Source organism: Strongylocentrotus purpuratus, unplaced genomic scaffold, assembly GCF_000002235.5.
Source record: "Strongylocentrotus purpuratus isolate Spur 01 unplaced genomic scaffold, Spur_5.0 spur5_scaffold_1, whole genome shotgun sequence".
Lineage (NCBI taxonomy): Eukaryota > Metazoa > Echinodermata > Echinoidea > Camarodonta > Strongylocentrotidae > Strongylocentrotus > Strongylocentrotus purpuratus.
The window spans coordinates 20,432,605-20,455,974 of record NW_022145594.1 but is presented as its reverse complement, the minus strand read 5'-3'; the positions used below and the strand labels follow the sequence as shown (position 1 = coordinate 20,455,974).

The following is a 23,370-nucleotide window of genomic DNA, read 5'->3' as shown; positions in this document are numbered from 1 at the left end:
ATTCCACCTACATACATGCACTGTTCATATGTCAGGCAACCATCTGTCAAAGCTTTCTAATCATCAAGAGTAAATGTACAAGTGGTCTATTCCACAGGTAATCAAACAACGAGCACGAGTGCATGTGGCACACTATTTATCAGCAAACTGGGTGGTGACTTTGTGATGGGGTTTGAAATACAATTGAGATTAGAATATACTTTTTTTGGTGGACAGTTGCTAAAATCGATTTTGATTTATCATTATTGATTTACCAATAGAAGCCATCGGATTACACACATCATCGTTAGGTTCTAATAATAGTTTTCAAGAGAATGTTAGTCCTGACATAGATGAAAAATAATTGTAGGATTTGTATTTGTCTCATACTTCTATGAATAATACAGTGGTGTCTCCCACATGGTAGGGAGTTTCTTTTTTCTCTTTTTTTTGGTTGAAATTGCACAACTTGCATACATGTATTAGATTTGTTGGCATCAACAAAATGTATTTGCATCAACATAGTACAGTTAACTTATTATTCTTTTTACTCTGCCAAAGACATTTAGATAATATTCTTGCCTTCATATAGATCCCTTTGATGTCATCATACAGATGTGCACGTAAGACGACAGGATTTTTTTCCTCCGGTAGTGGCTTTTCTGCAAATGGCAGGCAACGCATTCGCTTCCCTCCAAAGAAGACAGTCAACTTGAATTTGATGAATGCCCAAGAGAAGTGATTCATCTGCAATCTAAGTGTATCTCTCTCTATGTTGCAGTTAGGTATTCCAGACTGTGTTAATGGAATTTGTTCCTTTACTTCTGCATCTAATATGAACATATATGTAAGCAACTCAGTTTATTTATTTATATGCATGGCACGTACCAAGAATAATGCCATCATTCAAATTGAGCTATCTATTGTATGCATAATGTTGATATTAGAACCTACAGTAATTTTTTGGCTATTATACAATTTTCCTTACATTCATATGGGAGGTACAAGAAAGGCTATGTAATTCATGCAATTAATCAATATTGTAAAAATATAATAGGGTGCATGAAAAACCTTCATTCAACGCAGGGTAGTCTCATCATCATGTTCTCCCTGAAAGACCCTGCAATCAAATTATTACATGGGTTTAATCTAAGATATATATGCCTTCCCATGTCATCCTTAATTCAGTACATGTATGTCAGTATAACTAAGCAAGCTAAAGACGAACCAGAACATGTAACTTTTTGCAAAAGTAAAGGTAATAAAAGCTATCATCAAAATGCTGTGATTTACTTTGGGAAGATAACCCCTATATTTGGAAAACTTGAAAGGTTTACAATTTTATGGTTAACACATATAGCAGTGAAGTGTCATTTTAGTGATGTTTTATTTTCATCTTTTGATCCACAATAATTACAAATTTAATACACAAGAGCAGAAAGAGCAAAAATAACAGAAATGTTAAAGTATATTTTCCATGCAGAACATTGTTCAGTGTTTTTTTTTTATAGAAGCGATTTAAATGTAACTAATAATTAAAGTCTCTAAATTGGCTACGTGGTGTAGAATATATAATAACTATTTTTATGTACAAACTGAGAATTTTGTTGGTGTTTTCTTTTTATTTATTTTAAAATGGCTCATTATATATACATTTTCATATTTTTTCAAACTGTGAAGAATTGGAATTTGTTTCGTTAGTGTTGCCGATTTGAGAAGGAAAACATATGAATTTAGAAAATAAGAAATCTATAAATTGCTATAGGTTAAACAGCTTAAGTTGACATATTTGCAACTGTGCAGGAGATACTTTTATGACTTACTATCTTTGTTTTCTTCATTTTTACAACTAAACTTAAATATTCCCTGGCTAGTCAAGTATACATGTATCTTTAGATGACAAATTTATTTTTTACTGTAGCACAAATTCAAAACTGGCGTAAGAAATAGTGTGCATAATTAGACATGTTAAGATGTACTTACCAGGTGAGTATTCTCCCTGTCCTGTGTACAAGACTGCCTCCACACTGGAGTATCGTGCAATCACAGCACAGTGAGGTATTGTGTAAGTCACCGGTAACTGAAGGACTAAGTCATCAGGGGCTAAACACTGTACACCAAAGCAGACTGACATCTCTTCTTTGCTGTTGCCAAGATTTGAAGTATCTGTCAGGACACAAAGAGAAATTTCCTGCGGCGCTTCGCAGTCAATTGCACCGGGAGGGATCTCAAGTTCAATTCCGAAGGAATCTAGCTGAAGTTTGTCACCTTCAACTCCAACTCTCTTACAACATTCCATCTTGATTGGTTTGACATTTACTTCATCTGGTATGAAAATCATAAGAGATATTTCCATTAAATCCTTTCTGCAAACCCTCTGCAAACAATAGAATACATAATACGTAATTCCAGCAAATATTAAATATAGGTTATAGAGCACTGAAGAGCAATGTCACTCTGAAGTATCCTTTTCATGTCAGTTATCTTTTAAGAGGCGTCTTTTCCAATTTCTTCTTTAAAACTGTTGCTTAGTTTAGATTCTACGTTGTGGAAAGATATATGAATTTAGATATATACAATCTTTGAGATTTAGCAATTTACATGAATGATATTATTTTCAACTTAGGATTTAGAACAATTACTTTCTATCGATCTGTCATGAATATTGTTGTATTACAATGAAATAATAAAAGAAAAGAAAAATATTGTAATCTACCGTTTTTCTGTCTTTTGCCGAACAATACAAAACGTGCTACTTGCTAGAACCACGCAGACATCTCTAAGACACATCTCTGTTGGATAGTGTTGTATGTTTTTACAGAGATTACGCCATCCGGCATCCACATGTGTATGTGTGTATACATGAGCTTGTACTACTCTCGCTCTCATGTCATCGAATCATTAATACATTAAGCATCAACCGGTAAAAAGTTTTCAAATACTTTATTCTTTGTTTTGTGTCCCAGCCATGCCTGTGAATTAAATGGACATGAAACAACAGACATCTCCAGGGAGACATTGATTTTATTTCCTTATTCTCCAAAATTAATTTCTGCTGATATTGTTCAAAGCACAGCATTAACCTGTTTCATGGGGCAGGCTTTCCATGGCCATGTGATCCTCTTCTTCCTCCTCCTTTCCTTCTTCCCCAGTGTTCTGGGTGTCCGTCTGTTCTTCGTGAACTTGGACCCTTGCTGTGGCTCCAACAAGCTTGTCTGTCAGATACAATCAGTCAATAACGGATTCAGAAAATAGATCCTTTTCATTTAGGCTACTAATATAATGATTACAAATTCTATTTTCTTATGAAACAAGTAGGAACTTAAAAAGTACACACAATGCATAATTTATATACGGATGTGAGATCTGTATTTCAAACTTTGATTTGTGACAAAAATCTTCAAAGTTTATGAATGAATTATGGTATTTCCGACAACTATTTCAATATTCATTTGTACAAATATTGCTTGTCTCACCCTAACTATAGGTTCATTGACATATGCCAAGGTCTATTGCAGTGGCTTTTTTGTGTGTACCAACCTGCTGGGTGTTTGGTTATCTGGACAGATAATCAAACACTTATTCTTTCCATATTTCATGATTGACTAAAAACGTATATGTTGACAATATTATAAATGGCAAATATTCACAGGATAATGATGTGTAATACTGGAGACTTGCTTTTTGTGAATTCAATTAAATCAAGCTCCATCTTGTTATAGGGAAATCCAACCTTAAGAGCAAACAACTCTAGAAGAAAGCAGAAAAATCAGAGAAGCAAACTGGAGAAGGTTTGAACAAAATTGAACCAAAATAATTAGAAAATTATAATTTAAAAAAAGTTGTAATCCTTATGGGTATAGGCTCTTCAAGTTGGCTGAGTCAGTAAAGTATCTGTGATGTAGTGGCGGACAATGTCTCATACATGTAAGTGTTAACCCCGACTACGTCACAGATTATTGCTGTTTGGTATAAAACCAGTTAGCCCGTCTACTATCCACATGGTCTGATTATAATTCGTCTACTATCTGATTTTGTTATTAATGATTAAATGATAATTAGATCATATGAAAAGTAAACGAAATTGGCATTAGACAAACTGGGTATTACACTAAATGACAATAGACCAAATGGGTAGTGGACTTATAAGAGATTAGACGAAATGCTTATGATACCATGTGGATAGTAGACGGGCTGGGTGTAGACAAAACAGCAATTCACCCCACTTCACAATCCACTTCACAATCTTGACCGGAGTGTTGGCTCAGTCAGTAGAGCGTCCGCCTCACAACCGGGAGGTCGTGGGTTCGAACCCCGGCCGTGTCATACCAAAAGACGTTAAAAGGTGGGAGTTGTTGCTACCTTGTTTTGCGTTCAACAATAAGGGATAGAGCAACGTCGATCTGGCGCTGCTCAGTGGCTGCCGGGCTCACGATCAATTGGGCGAAAAGAATTTCCGTTTCGGTTTAATAAAATTTGGAGTGGACTTTTAGATTATTATTATTATTATTATTATCATTATTGTTATTATTATTATTATCCTTATTATTATCCACTCACCGAACTGCAAATTTGAAATTCGCACATAGACTTAGTAATCTCATATTTCAAACATTCCTAATTTTCTTATTTCTCAAATTTATTTTAAACTATTGCCACTATGTTCATTTTATTTTTCTGCATTCATACAAATGAACATATTACAAGGGTTGCATGGATTGCCCTTTTGCGACTGAACACCTTACTGCCCAACTAGGGTCCAATGGGCACAAATTTATCTAAGTGTTTTAAGGCACAAACCTGTGAAGCGCAGATGAAACAGAAAAAAAGTGGTAAACCACTGCAGCATACCCCTTTATATGTGAACAAGCCTAATATTCATAAGGCTCTGTAAGTACAAACGAACAAACATGAATATTAATCTAAATAAACTCACCTATTGAAGAAGTTGGGGAGGGTGGGGAGGATGGGGAGGTCTTCCTCTCTGGCTTGAAAGGCATCCCTGCACCCTGTTTAGAGTCTTCTTGTGATGCTTGACTTTCAGGTTCAACTGTGACCTTTACATTAGGAAACATCTCTGAAAGTTTGTGGATGTCAGTTTGAGACAACAGGCATTTCACATTTGAGAACTTGAGTTCTCGAAGCGAACTCTCTTCTCCTGTACTCTGCGGTGGATGACCGATATTCTGAGGAATGTCAACATCGCACCTGTCAAATGTCAGGACAGTAACTCCTTTGAGTTCATTTGACACAAGATGCATTAGGTCAGCCATGGGTACAGCTGCTGATGCACCTTCAATTTGTAGCTTACAACCTGAAGATGTTTGGGACGACTTAACAGAGGTAAGTTCTGCATCTCCTAGCTGAACCTTCTTTGCCTCAACAAACTTAAAACTTGGACTTATGACATGAAATACATGAAGTACATTCATTAATGTCTCAAATCTGCAGTGATCATCCGTCCCAAATGGTTCAAGATGGATGTTGGTCAGATGTGGCATCTTGCATGATGTAATTTCTTTGCCCGACTTGTTCGATAGACATCTTCCAAAGCCTGATAACACCAGTGATACGATATTTGGACAGGAGGTAGAAATATCCATTAACAGGCTGTCTGTAGTTATATCATACCTCCCCTCATATCTTAATTTAAGCTCCTCTAAGGCTGATGATGAATAGACCTCATGAGAGTATGCTTTATCGGATGGAGGACTTAGACTCACTATTTTCATATCTAGACTCTTTGCATTTGGAAACCAATTACTGACCTCCAATAGTGGCTTCTGGAGTGTTTTAAGCCACATCAGGGACTTAATGCAAACTGTGATGACAGATTTCATAGGCACAGGGATAGGCATAGGCATGGGGGTCAATGGAAGTAGACATATCATGTGGAAATCAATGGAGAAATGCATCCCTTTCGGACACAATGGAGCCAGTATGGAGATGACATCTTGGAGGGAATGGTCATCCGTTAGTAAAAGATGAGTTTCATCACCGGTGCTCATCCACTTGATTACATGTAGCTCCAGTCCAGCATCACCCCTCATAACAGTGTCCAGCCCAGTTCTTTTGGCTGAATAAAAAAAGACAAATAAACAACCCATTTGTGTGGCCTCTCCCGGCCTATTCACATAAAAGTACACTAAACAGCATTATATAATATAAAATATAAAATAATATAAAATCTTTCGGTGAGGTATCGATATAAAAATGAATAACACCATCATATAAACTATCTAGCATATCCTTCTAGTTGATAAACACCCTTCATTCCATATAAAATGTTTACAAAAATGCTAACCTTCATTTTTAAAGGTAATTTGGAAAGACTATTTCAACAAGCACTATGAGAAATTAAATCTAAAATGGGGGGGGGGGGGGGGGGGGTGTTCAGATCAGTAGGCCTACTGTAAGAGTTAAAAGACCCCTTAAAATAGTTTCTTTTCTTTTTATTTTTTTCCTGATCACAATAATGTCTCCATCAAGCACATGTGGTAAATTAAAAGACTTTATCAAATCTATCCAGATATTTTACTGAATTACTGAATGTTGTAGATTGACACTACATGTACTTTGTATGTACATGTAGATACCACATAGGGAATAATAGGAATTAAGTAACTCTGTGACTTGATGGCATCATGATAGCTTTAGTCATGCTATACAGTCTAGTAACTATAATTATAATTATAATAATAATAATAATTATTGAAATAATAATAATAACAACAATGTTAATAATAATGATAATAATAATAAAACAAATCATCATAACAATAGCTATAACTATATATATACATATGTATATCCATTTCAGGGAATGCTCAATGTGCCTAAAAAGTACTATCAGTACCTTGGTGTTAACTCAAGCTCCTCTAAGGCATTGGAGCAAAAAATAACTTCCTGTAGGGTTTTCATTTATCACAAGTGGCAAGTGGCAAGTGGCAAATTTTTAGATTAATGTCTTTCAAAAGCACATTCGTGCGACGACCAAAGTTTGATCCCTAAACCATGCAAGCCACATCTACTACCGGTCTACCACAACACCTCTACTATGATGATAAGGCAAACAAATATATGTGTATGTCTTCATATTGAACATTCGTAATTGCTACAGGTACACAAAGGCTGGCATATTTTTATTCTAAATGTCCTAGCTACTGCCTACCTGTACCATTGAGTGCACATTCATCCTCAAATTAGCCGCCTTTACATGAACTAATTCAACATTTAATTCACATGTACTCCTTTATTCAATGTCTGACGGGAGATGAAAGTGGATAAAGTCTTTACCAAATGCTTGAAAAAGCACTTAAGATATTTTCAGGCAAAAAAATGTTATTTTTTGCGTGTTCTAAGAAGAAATTCCTTTCATTTGTACTTTAATTTTTTTTGGAAACCCAATTGGGAGAAAAGGGGAAAATACCTTTACCTTAAATAAAGAATCTTTTATTCATATGATTAGCTTGACGCCCAACAAATGTTATTAGATGATTTTAAAGCCATAACATTGCAATACATGGTACATTTATTGCTTTTAAAGGGTTTCAACACCATGATTTTTTGCGTAATGATTTTGAATCTTATCTGATATCTTTTCACCAACCTTCTCTTCCAAGCCTGAAAGGTGTTTCGCTGTATACATCACACACAGTCAGTCTTCGAGTGTGAAGTAGAACTCCTTCCAACTCCTTTGATTATGAAATGTAATAGGAAAACAAGAAAAGGTCTCATTATATATTGCTTACTTTACATAGAGCCTACACACATTATGATGTGAATTTACAATATAATAACATCATTATTTTTTCAACTTTCTCTTGGATTATTCCAAGGCAGATGGGCTAGAACAGCGTTTTTCAACCAAAATCAAAGCAAAATGGAGAAAAAGGACCTAAATGATTTTAATTTAAAGCGTAGATACCCGCCGTGTACAATTTATTAGCCACGACTCTCCTAAATGGGTTCATCACATCATATAGCATATGTTTAAATATATGAGTAGGTAGAATACATGAATTTTCACACAAATGCATTTCCTATTTGAAATAGGAGATACATTTCCTATTGGAATTTTATGAATAACTTCAGGGCTCCCGGGGGCCTTCAGGTGCCCCAAAATAATTTAATATTGGTTTACTTGACACTTATCTTTAGTATAGCACACTTCTAAATGTCTTTAGAAAGAAAATCATCTGACTATAGTCTGCTGTTCTTAAGATTTTATGTTAAATTTGGGCCTTTATAATCAAATTGTGGGTACCCAAGACATATTTGGCCATTGCAACCTCATCCCTCAATGTACCATTGCATTTTGATATGGAAACAGAGATTTACTGTGCACCCATTACCTCAGAAAATAGTTTCTCTACTCTACCGTTAGGAAAACGCAACATTTGATTTTGATTTCCAATCATAAATATCTTGATAATCAGACAGGCAATTGGCTTGTAAAAGTCATGGGCTTCCTGACTGGCCTAAAGGTTGACGATTATTATTGCAGCATGAGCTAAATCCAGGATTTTGTTTCAGATTCTGAAACAAAGTTACTTGATCCCTTTAATTTGCCACATAGTTCAGACTTAGGAAGAAACAAAACATCTTAAAAAAGCTATTACATGGACTCAGGGGCGTCGCTAGAACTTTTTCATTTGGGGGGGGGGGGGGTGTAGAGGCCAACGATTACCGACAAAACTAGCCACCAATTACCGACAAAATTAAATGTCCAATATTTACAGATTCAACCCTATAAACCTAGGGCCAAAGGCTAAATTGTTTTTCCTATGGACTATCTATGGTACTTGCATATGCGCAAAATGGTAATTTTCCTCGACCACATAAATATACGAATTATTTATTCAATTTAGTCAGCATCATAGCTATATATTTTAATGCAGGCGCGGAGCTAGGAACTTATTTTAGGGAGGGGCGGTATTGAGCAAGAGAATCACTTAAAAGCGCGCTCATTAGGGGGTGTGGGTGATGGACCTCCCGCGCGAAGCGCGGAAGCTTAGACGTTTCCTTTAATTATTAGGAAAAGAAGACGATTAAATGTACCGTTTTCGACTATTATTCCTTGACTGAATGAAGTTTCCCCCTCCCCCTCCCGCGCAGAGCGCGAAAACTTTGACCTTTCATTAAATTATTATAAAAAAGAAGACATTTTGCTGTACCGTTCTCGACTGTTTATCCTTGTCTGAATTCAGCTCCCCCCCCCTCCCGCGCAAAGCGCGGAAGCTTTGTCGTTTCATTAAATTATGAGAAAAAGCAGACGATTCGGTGTACTGTTCTCGACTCTTAATCCTTGTCTGAATTCAGTTTCTCCCCCTCCCGCGCAAAGCGCGGGAGCTTTGACGTTTCATTAAATTATTAGAGAAAGAAGACGATTCGTCGTACCGTTTTCGACTCTTAATAAGCCCTATTCATCTGAATTCAGTTTACCCCTCTCGCGCGAAGCGTGAAAGCTTTGACGTTTCCTCATATTGTTAGAGAAAGAACACAATTCGTTGTACCGTTTTCGACTCTTAATAAGCCCTATTAATTTTGTCTGAATTAATTTTTCCCCTCTCACGCGAAGCGCGGAAGCTTTGACGTTTCCTTAAATTATTAGAGAAAGAAGACGATTCGTTGTACCGATCTCGACTCGTCTAAATGAAGTTTTCTCCTTCCGCGCAAAGCGCGGAATTTTTGGCGTTTCATCACAATATACGGAAAGGAAGACGATTCCTCGTACCTTTTTCGAATCTTTTTAAGCCCTATTCATCTGAATTCAGTTTCCCCCTCTCGCGCGAAGCGCGAAAGCTTTGACGTTTCCTCAAATTATTAGAGAAAGAACACGATTCGTTGTACCGTTTTCGACTTTTAATAAGCCCTATTTGTCTGAATTCAGTTTCCGATTCTCGCGCGAAGCGCGGGAGCTTTGATGTTTCATTAAATTATGAGAAAAAGCAGACGATTCCTTGTACTGTTCTCGACTCTTAATATTTTAAAGCCCTATTCATCTGAATTCAGTTTCCCCCTCTCGCGCAAAGCGCGAAAGCTTTGACGTTTTCTCATGTTATTAGAGAAAGAACACGATTCGTTGTACCATTTTCGACTCTAAATAAGCCCTATTAATTTTGTCTGAAGGAGACGATTCGTTGTACCGTTCTCGACTCGTCTAAATGAAGTTTCCCCTTCTGCGCGAAGCGCGTAATTTTTTGGCGTGTCATCACAATATAAAGAAAGGAAGACGATTCGTCGTACCGTTGTTGACTCTTAAACCTTGTTTGAATTTAGTTTCCACGAAATTTTTTTTAGCTGATATTATAGGAAAGTGAAACTTCTTGAAAATACAAGTATTGTAGTTGTAGTCACTCTCAAAGTCGTCAAAGTGGATAGGAAAAAAAAAAAAACTTGTCGGCCGACCGACAATATACATCTCACCGACTTCAAACTTCTGCATTGATATAGTACACGAGGATCGAGCAAGAATACCGACACAGCTGACCCGACACAGCAACATATTTACCCGTGTCTTTCTTGCTCCCTCGACGAGACGACTCCACCCAACAACCCCCTTCTCCCTTTTACTCCCACTCCTCCTCTCTCAGACTCCTACCTCCCCTCTCTCTCCTCTCTTTCATCCCCCGTTTCTTTTGTTTCCCTTTCACTCTTTTTTCTTTTTTCTTCTTTTCTTTCTTTTCTTTCTTTTCCTTTCTATTCTCTCCTCCCTCTTTTTCTTTTTTCTCGTTCTTTCTTCTCTTTTCTTTCCTTTCTTTTCCTTTCTTTCCTTTCTTTTCCTTTCTTTCTTTTCTTTTCCTTTTCTGTTTTTCTTTTCTTTCCCTTTCCCTCTCTTTTTTCCCTCTCTTTTTTTCCCTCTCTTTTTTTCCCTCTCTTTTTTTCCCTCTCTTTTTTTTCCCTCTCTTTGTTTCCCTCTCTTGTTTTCCCTCCCCCTTTTCTCTTTTTCTCGACGGCAGCGCAATTTTACCGACAATATCCTGACAGGTGGTGGGGTGTCGCACCCCCACACCCCCCCCCCCTTGGCGACGCCCCTGCATGGACTGGCAGCAATGAATTGAATGGCCAGAACTTATGCATGTATACCTTGCGCGTTCTATCTAGTTCTTCTGGTGTGTAATCAGACGCATGTCGATGGAACATCTGAAAAGAATTGAGGAGAGATTTAAAAGCATTTATAAAGCATGTCATCTAAATAGGACACAGTGACCACAAAGAGTGGGGGAGGGAGGGAGGGGGGGGTTGTTTCAGGGGTCCCTCAAGGGATGTTAAGGGTATGGGAAATTCCTTTTTTTGTAATTATGAACTTTTAGAAAAATAAACCTAAACAGATGGAGAGGAGATCATTGTTTTCAATTGGGAAGACTGATTTCTCATACAAGGCGGTTTACCCAGGGTCTTTTTGCTCTTAATTTATATTTATCAAACCTTGTATAGGGAGGTAAATTCTGCAGTTAAATCATAAGACCCCTTTCCTCTTTCCTGCTCTATTAACTTACAAAAATTTAAAACACATTTACATTACAATGGTATGTCCTTCCAACTTTATTCACAAACATGTAGAAGATTTTAAGCATTTATGTCCACTGGTAGAGGTCATAACTTAGATTTACATATCTTGTACACACAAACTGTGAGTTGAGCATTACATATAGATCGTTGCCTCTTACAATATTCAGAACTTCAGACATTTTAAAAATCCATGAATTCGATTCAATTTGCACTAAATGGGTATGGATATTTTCAAATGCTTTTCCAACTTGAAAGGTTGTACTTCTTCCAAGAACAAAGCCAAGAGAGTTTAGATAAAATATTTCATTCAAATTTTGGTTTTTACTCTAATACCCTTTTATGTGATAAAAATGACTAAAGCTTGTGGAGGAAGGGAACAAAGCAATCAGAAAAAGAAAGAAAAAATAATCAATCAATTTTTCTGTTTAAACCTATGAAATATTTTGTTTAGCATGATAAAATCTTCAAATAAACAAGGTGTGCTTTAATAGGTTATGAGGTAGTGGTAGGCAAACTCCTCTTATCTGACTTTGGCTCTCTGCTCACTACAAGTCATAGATCTAATATTATATATTTTTCACCAACGATTCTGTTCTGGATATGTTGTAGTTCCATTAATCAGTCTAGAGTATTTTCGTACAATTCATGTTCAGACTTTGAGGGTGTCTTTTAGTCATACATTTCCTGCAGTTTTACATTACCAATTTATTTGTAATTGAACTTTTTTTGCCACTTTTCAAAACATCTGAAAGAGTTGGGTAAGGATATTAAAAAGCATGTGCCCCAAAACAGGACATTGTGCCCCCCAATTTTATATTTTATATAGACATTTTATAAATACATTTGATTACAAAAATCAGTCAGCCCCATTGGTTTAAGTTTAAAGCCATGTTTTAAAAAAAGGAACGCTTTCCCTGTCGGAGCCATCTGTGTACCTAACTATAACCCAGTGACATGATTAAACGGCTAAAAATGGTTGGAGGACAGAAACAAATTATTAAGGGGAGGTTGGCAGCAATGATCGATGGCTACAATTATGCATACAAACTCTGTTTTCTGCAGATGTGTAAAGAGACAACTCTGGGTAGGCTGGCTTGATCCATGTGAGCCAAATAGGTTAGTATGACCCCAAAGAGAGTCGTTTTAATTATCCCCCCTTGGATATTAAAGGTATGGGTAATTTGTATTTTAGAATATATGAACTAACAGAAAAACAAATATTCAGAAAAATGAGTAACTGCAATATAATCATATATCAAAGCATTGCGTCTGGTATCTAAGTACCAAAAGAGATCATTGTTTTCAATAAGGAAGACTGATTTCTATGACAAGGCAGATTACACCAGCTTGTTACACCAGCCTTCTTATTGTATAACTTTCTAAGCTAGTTAATTGAAAGTGATAGGCATTTCTTTTAACATACTTACAGCAATGAAATACCTTGCGTGTTCACATAGTAAAAGGTCATGTTGGGTATAAACTTGGACCCAAAGTAAGAAATGGAATTGAAAATCTCAAGCACACAAACCTTGGATGGGCCAGCCAGTTTTGCTGTTGTATCATTAGACCTCTTTCCTCCCTTTTCCTCCATCGACTGAAAAGATATTAAAGCATAGACTTAGTTACATTAAAATTTGAGTTTATACATTCACAAAATGTAAATTATAAGCTTGGTAGCCTTATTTTTCAATTCGATACAGGAACAAGATTCAGAGACTGTTTTGTTGGAGCTTGTTCCTCCAGCCTTATGTGTTCTTTATTCAATAAATCTCGTATAATGGGTAGATCAGGGCCTGTTTTATGGTGTTTTACAAGCAGGTGATCCAAACAGGACACTGTGACCCCAATATATATATTTTATATTCTATATAGACATTTTATGAATACATTTCATTAAAAAAATCAGTCAGCGTCATTGTTTGAAGTTTCAATCCATGTTTTAGAAAAAGAAACACTTTCCAGGTTGGAGCCAAGTGTGTACCTAATTACCCAGTGACATAATTAAACAGCTAAAAATGGTGGGAGAACAGAACAAAACATTGAGGGCAGCTTGGCAGCAAAGATCGGTGGCTACAATTATGCATACAAACCCTGTTTTCTGCAGATGTGTCAAAAGACAACTCTGGGTAGGCTGGCTTGATCATTTGAAAAAGAGTTGAGGAGGGATTCAAGATCATTTATAAAGCATGTGATCCAAAGAGGATAGTATGACCCCCCAAAGAGGGTCGTTTGAATTATTTCCCTCCCCCCCCCCTTGGATATTAAGGGTATAGGAAAAATTTATTTTGGAATATATGAACCAACAGAAAATAAATATTCAGACAAATGAGTAACTCCAATATAATCATGTTTTGATGAAGCTTGTTCCTCCAGCTTAATGGACTAAGAGTGACTCATATTAAAGGAATGGACAACATTATCGCCAATACGCTTTCTAGAGCATTGGCATATCTACTGAACAGTTGTAAGTTGTAAAACACCATGAAACGGGTCCTGATCTACCCATTATACAAGATTTATTGAATAAAGAACATAAGAGTTCTGTAACAAACTCTACAAAATACTAAAGAGCATTGAGTATTATCAAGTGACATAGTGTACACTGACATAACAGTAGGAACTATGAAACTGAAATCTGAAAGTGCTGCAAGGTAGAGGGGGGGGGGGGGAGGCATTGACATTGACACAGAGATCTCGGCTATGGTTAGCGATATGAAGATGAAAATTGGTACACATATTGAATAAAGTATACACGACATTGACACAGAGCTTTCATCCAATGTTGGCAATACCCTATTACACTGTTATGTGAGAACTAAACAATGTGAAGAGAGAGTACAAAACATGGAATATTAATTCAAATAAAACTTGTTCTTCTTTTGACATGTTTTAAACTTTAATATGCCTTAGTTCGGACATGGGAAGTTACAAAGAATTAAATCTTCTTTAGCATAACAGAATACATGGACTTGGCAACAGTGTGCAATGGCTATAGGTTATGCATACAAACCTCAAACAAGCTCCTACGTGTTTGGAAAGACAAGTCTAGGTAGGTAGGCTCGCTGATCTGAAAGAGTTGAGGAAGGATAAAGAGCATTTATAAAGCAGGTGATCCAAACAGGACATTGTGACCCCAAATTGTATATCTATATAGACATTTTATGAATACATTTCATTAAAAAAATCAGTCGGCGTCATTGTTTGAAGTTTCAATCCATGTTTTAGAAAAGGAAACACTTTCCCTGTTGGAGCCAAGTGTGTACCTAACTAATTACCCAGTGACATGATTAAACAGCTAAAAATGGTTGGAGGACAGAACAAAACATTGAGGGCAGCTTGGAAACAATGATCGTTGGCTACAATTATGCATACAAACCCTGTTTTCTGCAGATGTGTAAAGAGACAACTCTGGGTAGGCTGGCTTGATCATTTGAAAAAGAGTTGAGGAGGGATTCAAGATCATTTATAAAGCATGTGATCCAAAGAGGATAGTATGGCCCCAAAGAGGGTCGTTTGAATTATCCCCCCCCCCCCTTGGATATTAAAGGTATGGGAAATTTGTATTTTGGAATATATGAACCAACATAAAAATAAATATTTAGAAAAATGAGTAACTACAATATAATCATGTTTTGTTGGAGCTTGTTCCTCCAGCCTTATGGACTAAGAGTGACTCATATTAAAGGAATGGACAACATCATCGCCGATACGCTCTCTAGAGCATAGGCATATCTACTGAACAGTTGTAAGTTGTAAAACACCATGAAACGTACCCTGATCTACCCATTATACAAGATTTATTGAATAAAGAACAAAAGGCTATTGTAACAAACTCTATGAAATACTAAAGAGCTTTGAGTGTTATCAAGTGACATAGTGTACACTGAAATAACAGTACGAAATAAAAAACTGAAATCTGAAGTGCTGCAAGGTAGAGGGGGGGGGGGGGGCATTGACATTGACACAGAGATCTCAGCTATGGTTAGCAATATGAAGATGAAAATTGGTACATATATTGAATAAAGTATACACGACATTGACACAGAGCTTTCATCCAATGTTGGCAATACCCTATTACACTGTTATGTGAGGACTAAACAATGTGAAAAGAGAGTACGAAGCATTGAATATTAATTCAAATCAAATTTGTTCTTCTTTGGACGTGTTTTAAACTTTAATATGCCTTAGTTCGGACATAGGAAGTTACAAAGAATTAAATGTTCTGTAGCATAACAGAATACAGGGACTTGGCAACAGTGTGCAATGGATATAGGTTATGCATACAAACCTCAAACAAGCTCCTACGTCTTCGTAAAGACAAGTCTAGGGAGCCAAGCTCGCTGATCTGAAAGAGTTGAGGAGGGATAAGGAGCATTTATAAAGCATGTGATTCAAACAGGACACCACTGTGACCCCAAATTTTATATTCTATATAGACCCTTTATGAATACATTTCATTAAAAAAAATCAGTCGGCGTCATTGTTTTAAGTTTCAATTCATGCAGCTTGGAAACAATGATCGTTGGCCACAATTATGCATACAAACCCTGTTTTCTGCAGATGTGTAAAGAGACAACTCTGGGTAGGCTGGCTTGATCATTTGAAAAAGAGTTGAGGAGGGATTCAAGATCATTTATAAAGCATGTGATCCAAAGAGGATAGTATGGCCCCAAAGAGGGTCGTTTGAATTATCCCCCCCCCCCCTTGGATATTAAAGGTATGGGAAATTTGTATTTTGGAATATATGAACCAACAGAAAAATAAATATTCAGAAAAATGAGTAACTCCAATATAATCATGTTTTGTTGGAGCTTGTTCCTCCAGCCTTATGGACTAAGAGTGACTCATATTAAAGGAATGGACAACATCATCGCCGATACGCTCTCTAGAGCATAGGCATATCTACTGAACAGTTGTAAGTTGTAAAACACCATGAAACGTACCCTGATCTACCCATTATACAAGATTTATTGAATAAAGAACAAAAGGCTATTGTAACAAACTCTATGAAATACTAAAGAGCTTTGAGTGTTATCAAGTGACATAGTGTACACTGAAATAACAGTAGGAAATTAAAAAAAAACTGAAATCTGAAGTGCTGCAAGGTAGAGGGGGGTGGGGGGGGGGCATTGACATTGACACAGAGATCTCAGCTATGGTTAGCAATATGAAGATGAAAATTGGTACATATATTGAATAAAGTATACACGACATTGACACAGAGCTTTCATCCAATGTTGGCAATACCCTATTACACTGTTATGTGAGGACTAAACAATGTGAAAAGAGAGTACGAAGCATTGAATATTAATTCAAATCAAATTTGTTCTTCTTTGGACGTGTTTTAAACTTTAATATGCCTTAGTTCGGACATAGGAAGTTACAAAGAATTAAATGTTCTGTAGCATAACAGAATACAGGGACTTGGCAACAGTGTGCAATGGATATAGGTTATGCATACAAACCTCAAACAAGCTCCTACGTCTTCGTAAAGACAAGTCTAGGGAGCCAGGCTCGCTGATCTGAAAGAGTTGAGGAGGGATAAAGAGCATTTATAAAGCATGTGATTCAAACAGGACACCACTGTGACCCCAAATTTTTTATTCTATATAGACATTTTATGAATACATTTCATTAACAAAAATCAGTCGGCGTCATTGTTTTAAGTTTCAATTCATGTTTTATAAAAGGTAACACTTTCCCTGTTACAGCCAGGTGTGTACCTAATTACCCAGTGACATGATTAAACAGCTAAAAATGGTTGGAGGACAGAACAAAACATTGAGGGCAGCTTGGAAACAATGATCGTTGGCTACAATTATGCATACAAACCCTGTTTTCTGCAGATGTGTAAAGAGACAACTCTGGGTAGGCTGGCGTGATCATTTGAAAAGAGAGTTGAGGAGGGATTCAAGATCATTTATAAAGCATGTGATCCAAAGAGGATAGTATGGCCCCAAAGAGGGTCGTTTGAATTATCCCCCCCCCCCCTTGGATATTAAAGGTATGGGAAATTTGTATTTTGGAATATATGAACCAACAGAAAAATAAATACTCAGAAAAATGAGTAACTCCAATATAATCATGTTTTGTTGGAGCTTGTTCCTCCAGCCTCATGGACTAAGATTGAGTCATATTAAAGGAATGGACAACATCATCGCCGATACGTTTTCTAGAGCATAGGCACATCTACTGAACAGTTGTAAGTTGTAAAACATCATGAAACAGGCCCTGATCTACCCATTATATGATATTTATTGAATAAAGAAAAAAAGGGTATTGTAACAAACTATACAAAATACTAAAGAGCTTTGAGTGTTATCAAGTGACATAGTGTACACTGACATAACAGTATGAAATGTAAAACTGAAATCTGAAAGTGCTGCAAGGTAGAGGGGGAGGGGCATTGACATTGACACAGAGATCTCGGCTATGGTTAGCGATATGAAGATGAAAATTGGTACACATATTGAATAAAGTATACACGAAATTGACACAGAGCTTTCATCCAATGTTGGCAATACCCTATTACACTGTTATGTGAGGACTAAGCAATGTGAAAAGAGAGTACAAAGCATTGAATATTAATTCAAATCAAACTTGTTCTTCTTTGGACGTGTTTTAAACTTTAATATGCCTTAGTTCGGACATGGGAAGTTACAAAGAATTAAATCTTCTTTAGCTTAACAGAATTCAGGGACTTGGCAACAGTGTGCAATGGATATAGGTTATGCATACAAACCTCAAACAAGCTCCTACGTCTTGGTAAAGACAAGTCTAGGTAGGCAGGCTCGCTGATCTGAAAGAGTTGAGGAAGGATAAAGAGCATTTATAAAGCATGTGATTAAAACAGGACACCACTGTGACCCCAAATTTTATATTCTATATAGACATTTTATGAATACTTTTCATTAAAAAAAATCAGTCGGCTTCATTGTTTTAAGTTTCAATTCATGTTATAGAAAAGGTAACACTTTCCCTGTTAGAGCCAATCCACTCCACCCACTCTTCGAACAACAGCCAGTGAGCAAGCGGCTCAAATCCAAACACAGCTTTCTGCACTCTGTAGCGCCTCTTAATACCAGCACTCACAATCAAAGGATGACTTTGACCCCTGTTACACATGCGTCGGCTTTTAAAGCGGGCCCCGGAGGCGGCCTCACACCGGCAATTTAAAGCCGCCTCGAGATCATCAAACCCCTGTTACACATGATCTCGGGCCCGCAATTTTGCGTCTACACATAGGCCGGCCTCACGTCGCCTTTTCACGAGCTGATGTTGGGGCGGACTCCAGAAAGACAGAAAGAGAAAGTGATAGAATGATAAAAACAAAGGATAACATAAGAGAAGGTAATAGAAGGGAGAAACAAAGAATAACATAAGGAAAGACAGAAAGAGAAAGTGATAGAATGATAAAAACAAAGAATAAGATAAGGAAAGACAGAAAAAGAGAGTGATAGAATGATAACAACAAAGAATAACATAAGAGAAGATGAAAGAAGAAAGAAACAAAGAATAACATAAGGAAAGACAGAAAGAGAAAGTGATAGAATGATAAAAACAAAGAATAACATAAGGAAAGACAGAAAAAGAGAGTAATAGAATGATAAAAACAAAGAATAACATAAGAGAAGATGAAAGAAGGAAGAAACAAAGAACAACATAAGGAAAGACAGAAAAAGAGAGTGATAGAATGATAAAAACCAAGAATAACATAAGAGAAGATGAAAGAAGGAAGAAACAAAGAATAACATAAGACCAAAAGAGAAAGTGTGATAAAAACAAAGAATAACATGAAAGAAGATAAAAGAATGAAGAAACAAAGAATAACATAAGGAAAGACAGAAAAAGAGAGTGATAGAATGATAAAAACAAAGAATAACATAAGAGAAGATGAAGGAAGGAAGAAACAAAGAATAACATAAGGAAAGACCGAAAGAGAATTGGTGATAAAAACAAACAATAACATAAGAGAAGATGAAAGAAGGAAGAAACAAAGAATAACACAAGGAAAGACAGAAAGAGAAGGTTATAGAAGGAAAGAAACAAAGAATAACATAAGGAAAGACAGAAAGAGAAAGCAATAGAATGATAAAAACAAAGAATAACATAAGGAAAGACAGAAAGAAAAAAGGATAGAATGATAAAAACATTTCACATAAGGAAAGACAGAAAGAGAAAGTGATAGAATGATAAAAACAAAGAATAACATGAGGAAAGACAGAAAGAGAGAGTGATAGAATGATAAAAACAAAGAATACAGGTTACGTCACTTCCGCTTATAAGCCGGCCCGAGTCCACTTTAGTGTTACACATACCGATTGCGGGACTGAGGCCGGCCTCAAACCACATCCAGAGGTGGACTGAGTCCACCTGGCCTCAGTCCGGCTTTTCGAAAAAAAGTTGGTGTTACACATACGTCGAGCCGACTCCGGGGCCGGCCTCAGTCCACTTTCAGACGTATGTGTAACAGGGGTCTTTGTGGTCTAACCACCTTCAGACCACTCCACATAAACTCTCCCTCAGCCCGAAGGAATCCCTCGCAACCGGCTCCAGTGAGACTTGGCCTACCTGGCTTAAGGCCCGGTCCCACTGCACTTACGGATGCAAAGAGGATGTAAAACGTAAAAAAAATATTGCCATCCGTTGGAAAACGCTATGCATCCGTTGTGTACTCATTGCATACGTGTTTTATACGCTCTATCCATCGAGCATCCGTCCACTGTGATTTCATCGGTGCAAAAAGTTTTGAGCTGCACAAAACTTTTAGAACGGATGAACTTCCGCCGTGTACGATGTAAATCCTCGACAAATACGAGCAACAAACGTTCTATGTCCGTTATCATCCGTTAAACGTCCGCTGTATCCTCTTTGCATCCTCTGGGCATCCTCGCAACTCACATCCGCTGCAGCTGAAAACGGAAAGAGGGAGGAAAGATAAGGTACATGGAACGTCTATACATCGTTAGTAGCACGGAAATAGAAAGGATGTAAGCGTATGCATCTCGTATATAAAGTATTCAAAGCTGTCATCCTTTCCATCCGCGTTTATCCGCTAGGCTTCCGATGAACATCCGTTTAATATCCCCGCTACATACTACCCACGCCCGTTATTTTCCGTTCTGTTTTCGCAAATTTTCGCAAATTTTGTCCATTTCTGGAGCGGATGAAAACGGATGGAGCCACCCCGGAAATTTTGCTCGTCCGCTGTGTCCTTTATGCATACGTTTTGTGTCCATCGGCCAGTGGGACCGGGCCATTAGCCTCAACCGCCTAACAACTGGCTACGGTCGATGCAGAGTCCTAATGCAGAGGTGGGGTCTAGGTGACGGACAAACAGCATGTGAATGCGGCCAGGAACAGACAATGGAACACCTGTTAGTCTGCCCACTCCTGCCAGAGCCATGCACCCAAGATGACCTGGAAGCCGTGAATTGCCGTGCCAATTAAGCCTGTGTGGACCACTGGACGGGACTTGTGTAGTGACTCGATAAGAAGAAGAAGAAGAGCCAAGTGTGTATAAATGATCTTGAATCCCTCCACAACTCTTCATCCAATATTGGCAATACCCTATTACACTGTTATGTGAGAACTAAACAATGTGAAAAGAGAGTACGAAGCATTGAATATTAATTCAAATCAAATTTGTTCTTCTTTGGACGTGTTTTAAACTTTAATATGCCTTAGTTCGGACATGGGAAGTTACAAAGAATTAAATCTTCTTTAGCATAACAGAATACAGGGACTTGGCAACAGTGTGCAATGGATATAGGTTATGCATACAAACCTCAAACAAGCTCCTACGTCTTCGTAAAGACAAGTCTAGGTAGGCAGGCTCGCTGATCTGAAAGAGTTGAGTAAGGATAAAGAGCATTTATAAAGCATGTGATTCAAACAGGACACCACTGTGACCCCAAATTTTATATTCTATATAGACATTTTATGAATACATTTCATTACAAAAATCAGTCGGCGTCATTGTTTTAAGTTTCAATTCATGTTTTAGAAAAGGTAACACTTTCCCTGTTAGAGCCAAGTGTGTACCTAATTACCCAGTGACATGATTAAACAGCTAAAAATGGTTGGAGGACAGAACAAAACATTGAGGGCAGCTTGGAAGCAATGATCGATGGCTACAATCATGCATACAAACCCTGTTTTCTGCAAATGTGTAAAGAGACAACTCTGGGTAGGCTGGCTTGATCATTTGAAAAAGAGTTGAGGAGGGATTTAAGATCATTTATAAAGCATGTGATCTAAAGAGGGTAGTATGACCCCCAAAGAGGGTCGTTTGAATTATTCCCCCCCCCCCCTTGGATATTAAAGGTATGGGAAATTTGTATTTTGGAATATATGAACCAACAGAAAAATAAATATTCAGAAATGAAAATTAGTAACTCCAATATAATCATAAATCAAAGCATTGCGCCTTGTATCTACGTAACAAAAGAGATCATTGTTTTCAATAAGGAAGACTGATTTCTATGACAAGGCAGATTACACGAGCTTGTTGCATTCTTAACGTATATCTTTCAAAGCTAATTAATTGAAGGTGATTGGCATTTCTTTTAACATACTTACGGCGATGAAATACGTTGCCTGTTCTTTGGTATAAGCTTGGACCCAAAGTAAGAAATGGAATGGAAAATCTGAAGCACACAAACCTTGGAAGGGCCAGCCAGTTTTGCAGTTGTAACACCAGACCTCTTTCCTCCCTTCTCCTCCATCGACTGAAAAAATATTATAGCATAGACTTAGTTATATTCAAATGTGAGTTTATACATTCACAAAATGTAATTCATAAGCTTGGTAGCCTTATTTTTCATTTCGATACAGGAACAATAATAATAATAATAATAATAATAATAATAATAATAATAATAATATTTAATTTGTATATAGCGCTTATTACAAATGTCTCTAAGCGCTTTACAAATATACTATTACCCGGTCATGGGATTCAGTGCTTGCCCGCACACACTGTGTGCACAATCTCCACTTCCTGGGGAGCATTCCAGCCAGGCATTACATGACGCTCAAAAGCTGTTTGACCAACAATGATGGTCGCACCCTACGGGGTACCCATTCAACACCTGGGTGGAGAGAAGCAAGTGCAGGTTAATATCTTGCCAAAGGATATTAGTGCCGTGTCGGGATTCGAACCCTCGACCTTCGCATCGCAAGTCATGCGCCTTGAACCACTCGACCACGACACTCCCAGTGAATCAGGGACTGTTTTGTTGGAGCTTGTAATTCCTCCAACCTTATGGACTAAAAGTGACTCATTTTAAAGGAATGGACAACAACATCGCCGATACGCTTTCTAGAGCATAGGCATATCTACTGAACAGTTGTAAGTTGTAAAACACCATGAAACGGGCCCTGATGTACCCATTATACAAGATTTACTGAATAAAGAACATAAGGGTATTGTAACAAACTCTACAAAATACTAAAGAGCTTTGAGTGTTATCAAGTGACATATAGTCATCATATAAAAGTGAAACCTGAAAGTGCTGCAAGGTAGGGGGGGGGCATTGACATTGACACAGAGATCTCAGCTATGGTTAGAGATATGAAGATTAAAAATTGGTACACATATTGAATAAAGTATACACAACATTGACACAGAGCTTTATCCAATGTTGGCAATACCCTATTACACTGTTACATAGGACTAAATAATGTGGAAAGAGAGTACAAAGCATTGAATATAAATTCAAATCAAATTTGGTCTTCTTTGGACGTGTTTTAAACTTTAATATGCCTTAGTTCAGACATGGGAAGTTCCAAAGAATTAAATGTTCTTTAGCATAGCAGAATACATGGACTTGGCAACAGTGTTCAATGGCTATAGCTTATGCATACAAACCTCCA

The 23,370-nt window shown here is 37.2% G+C and overlaps 1 protein-coding gene across 1 annotated transcript; it reads right to left on the bottom strand.

Annotated features, from left to right (window-relative positions):
- Window positions 1-1,052: 1,052 nt before the first annotated feature.
- On the bottom strand, window positions 1,053-7,673 carry LOC105436819. Its single transcript, XM_030978597.1, has 5 exons — window positions 7,589-7,673; window positions 4,916-6,055; window positions 3,063-3,194; window positions 1,963-2,304; window positions 1,053-1,099 (listed from the first exon to the last, which is right to left on the bottom strand). The coding sequence occupies exons 2-5, from the start codon at window positions 6,027-6,029 to the stop codon at window positions 1,053-1,055; spliced, it is 1,635 nt and encodes a 544-aa protein (XP_030834457.1). The 5' UTR covers window positions 6,030-6,055; window positions 7,589-7,673.
- Window positions 7,674-23,370: the final 15,697 nt, after the last annotated feature.

Excerpts from the sequence above, each read along its gene's own strand:
- LOC105436819 (XM_030978597.1), bottom strand. The coding sequence starts at position 6,029 with ATGAGGGGTGATGCTGGACTGGAGCTACATGTAATCAAGTGGATGAGC. Across the intron at positions 3,195-4,915 it reads CTCCCCAACTTCTTCAATAG|ACAAGCTTGTTGGAGCCACA; the intron begins GTGAGTTTATTT and ends TGTATCTGACAG. Across the intron at positions 1,100-1,962 it reads ACAGGGAGAATACTCACCTG|GGTCTTTCAGGGAGAACATG; the intron begins GTAAGTACATCT and ends ATTTGATTGCAG.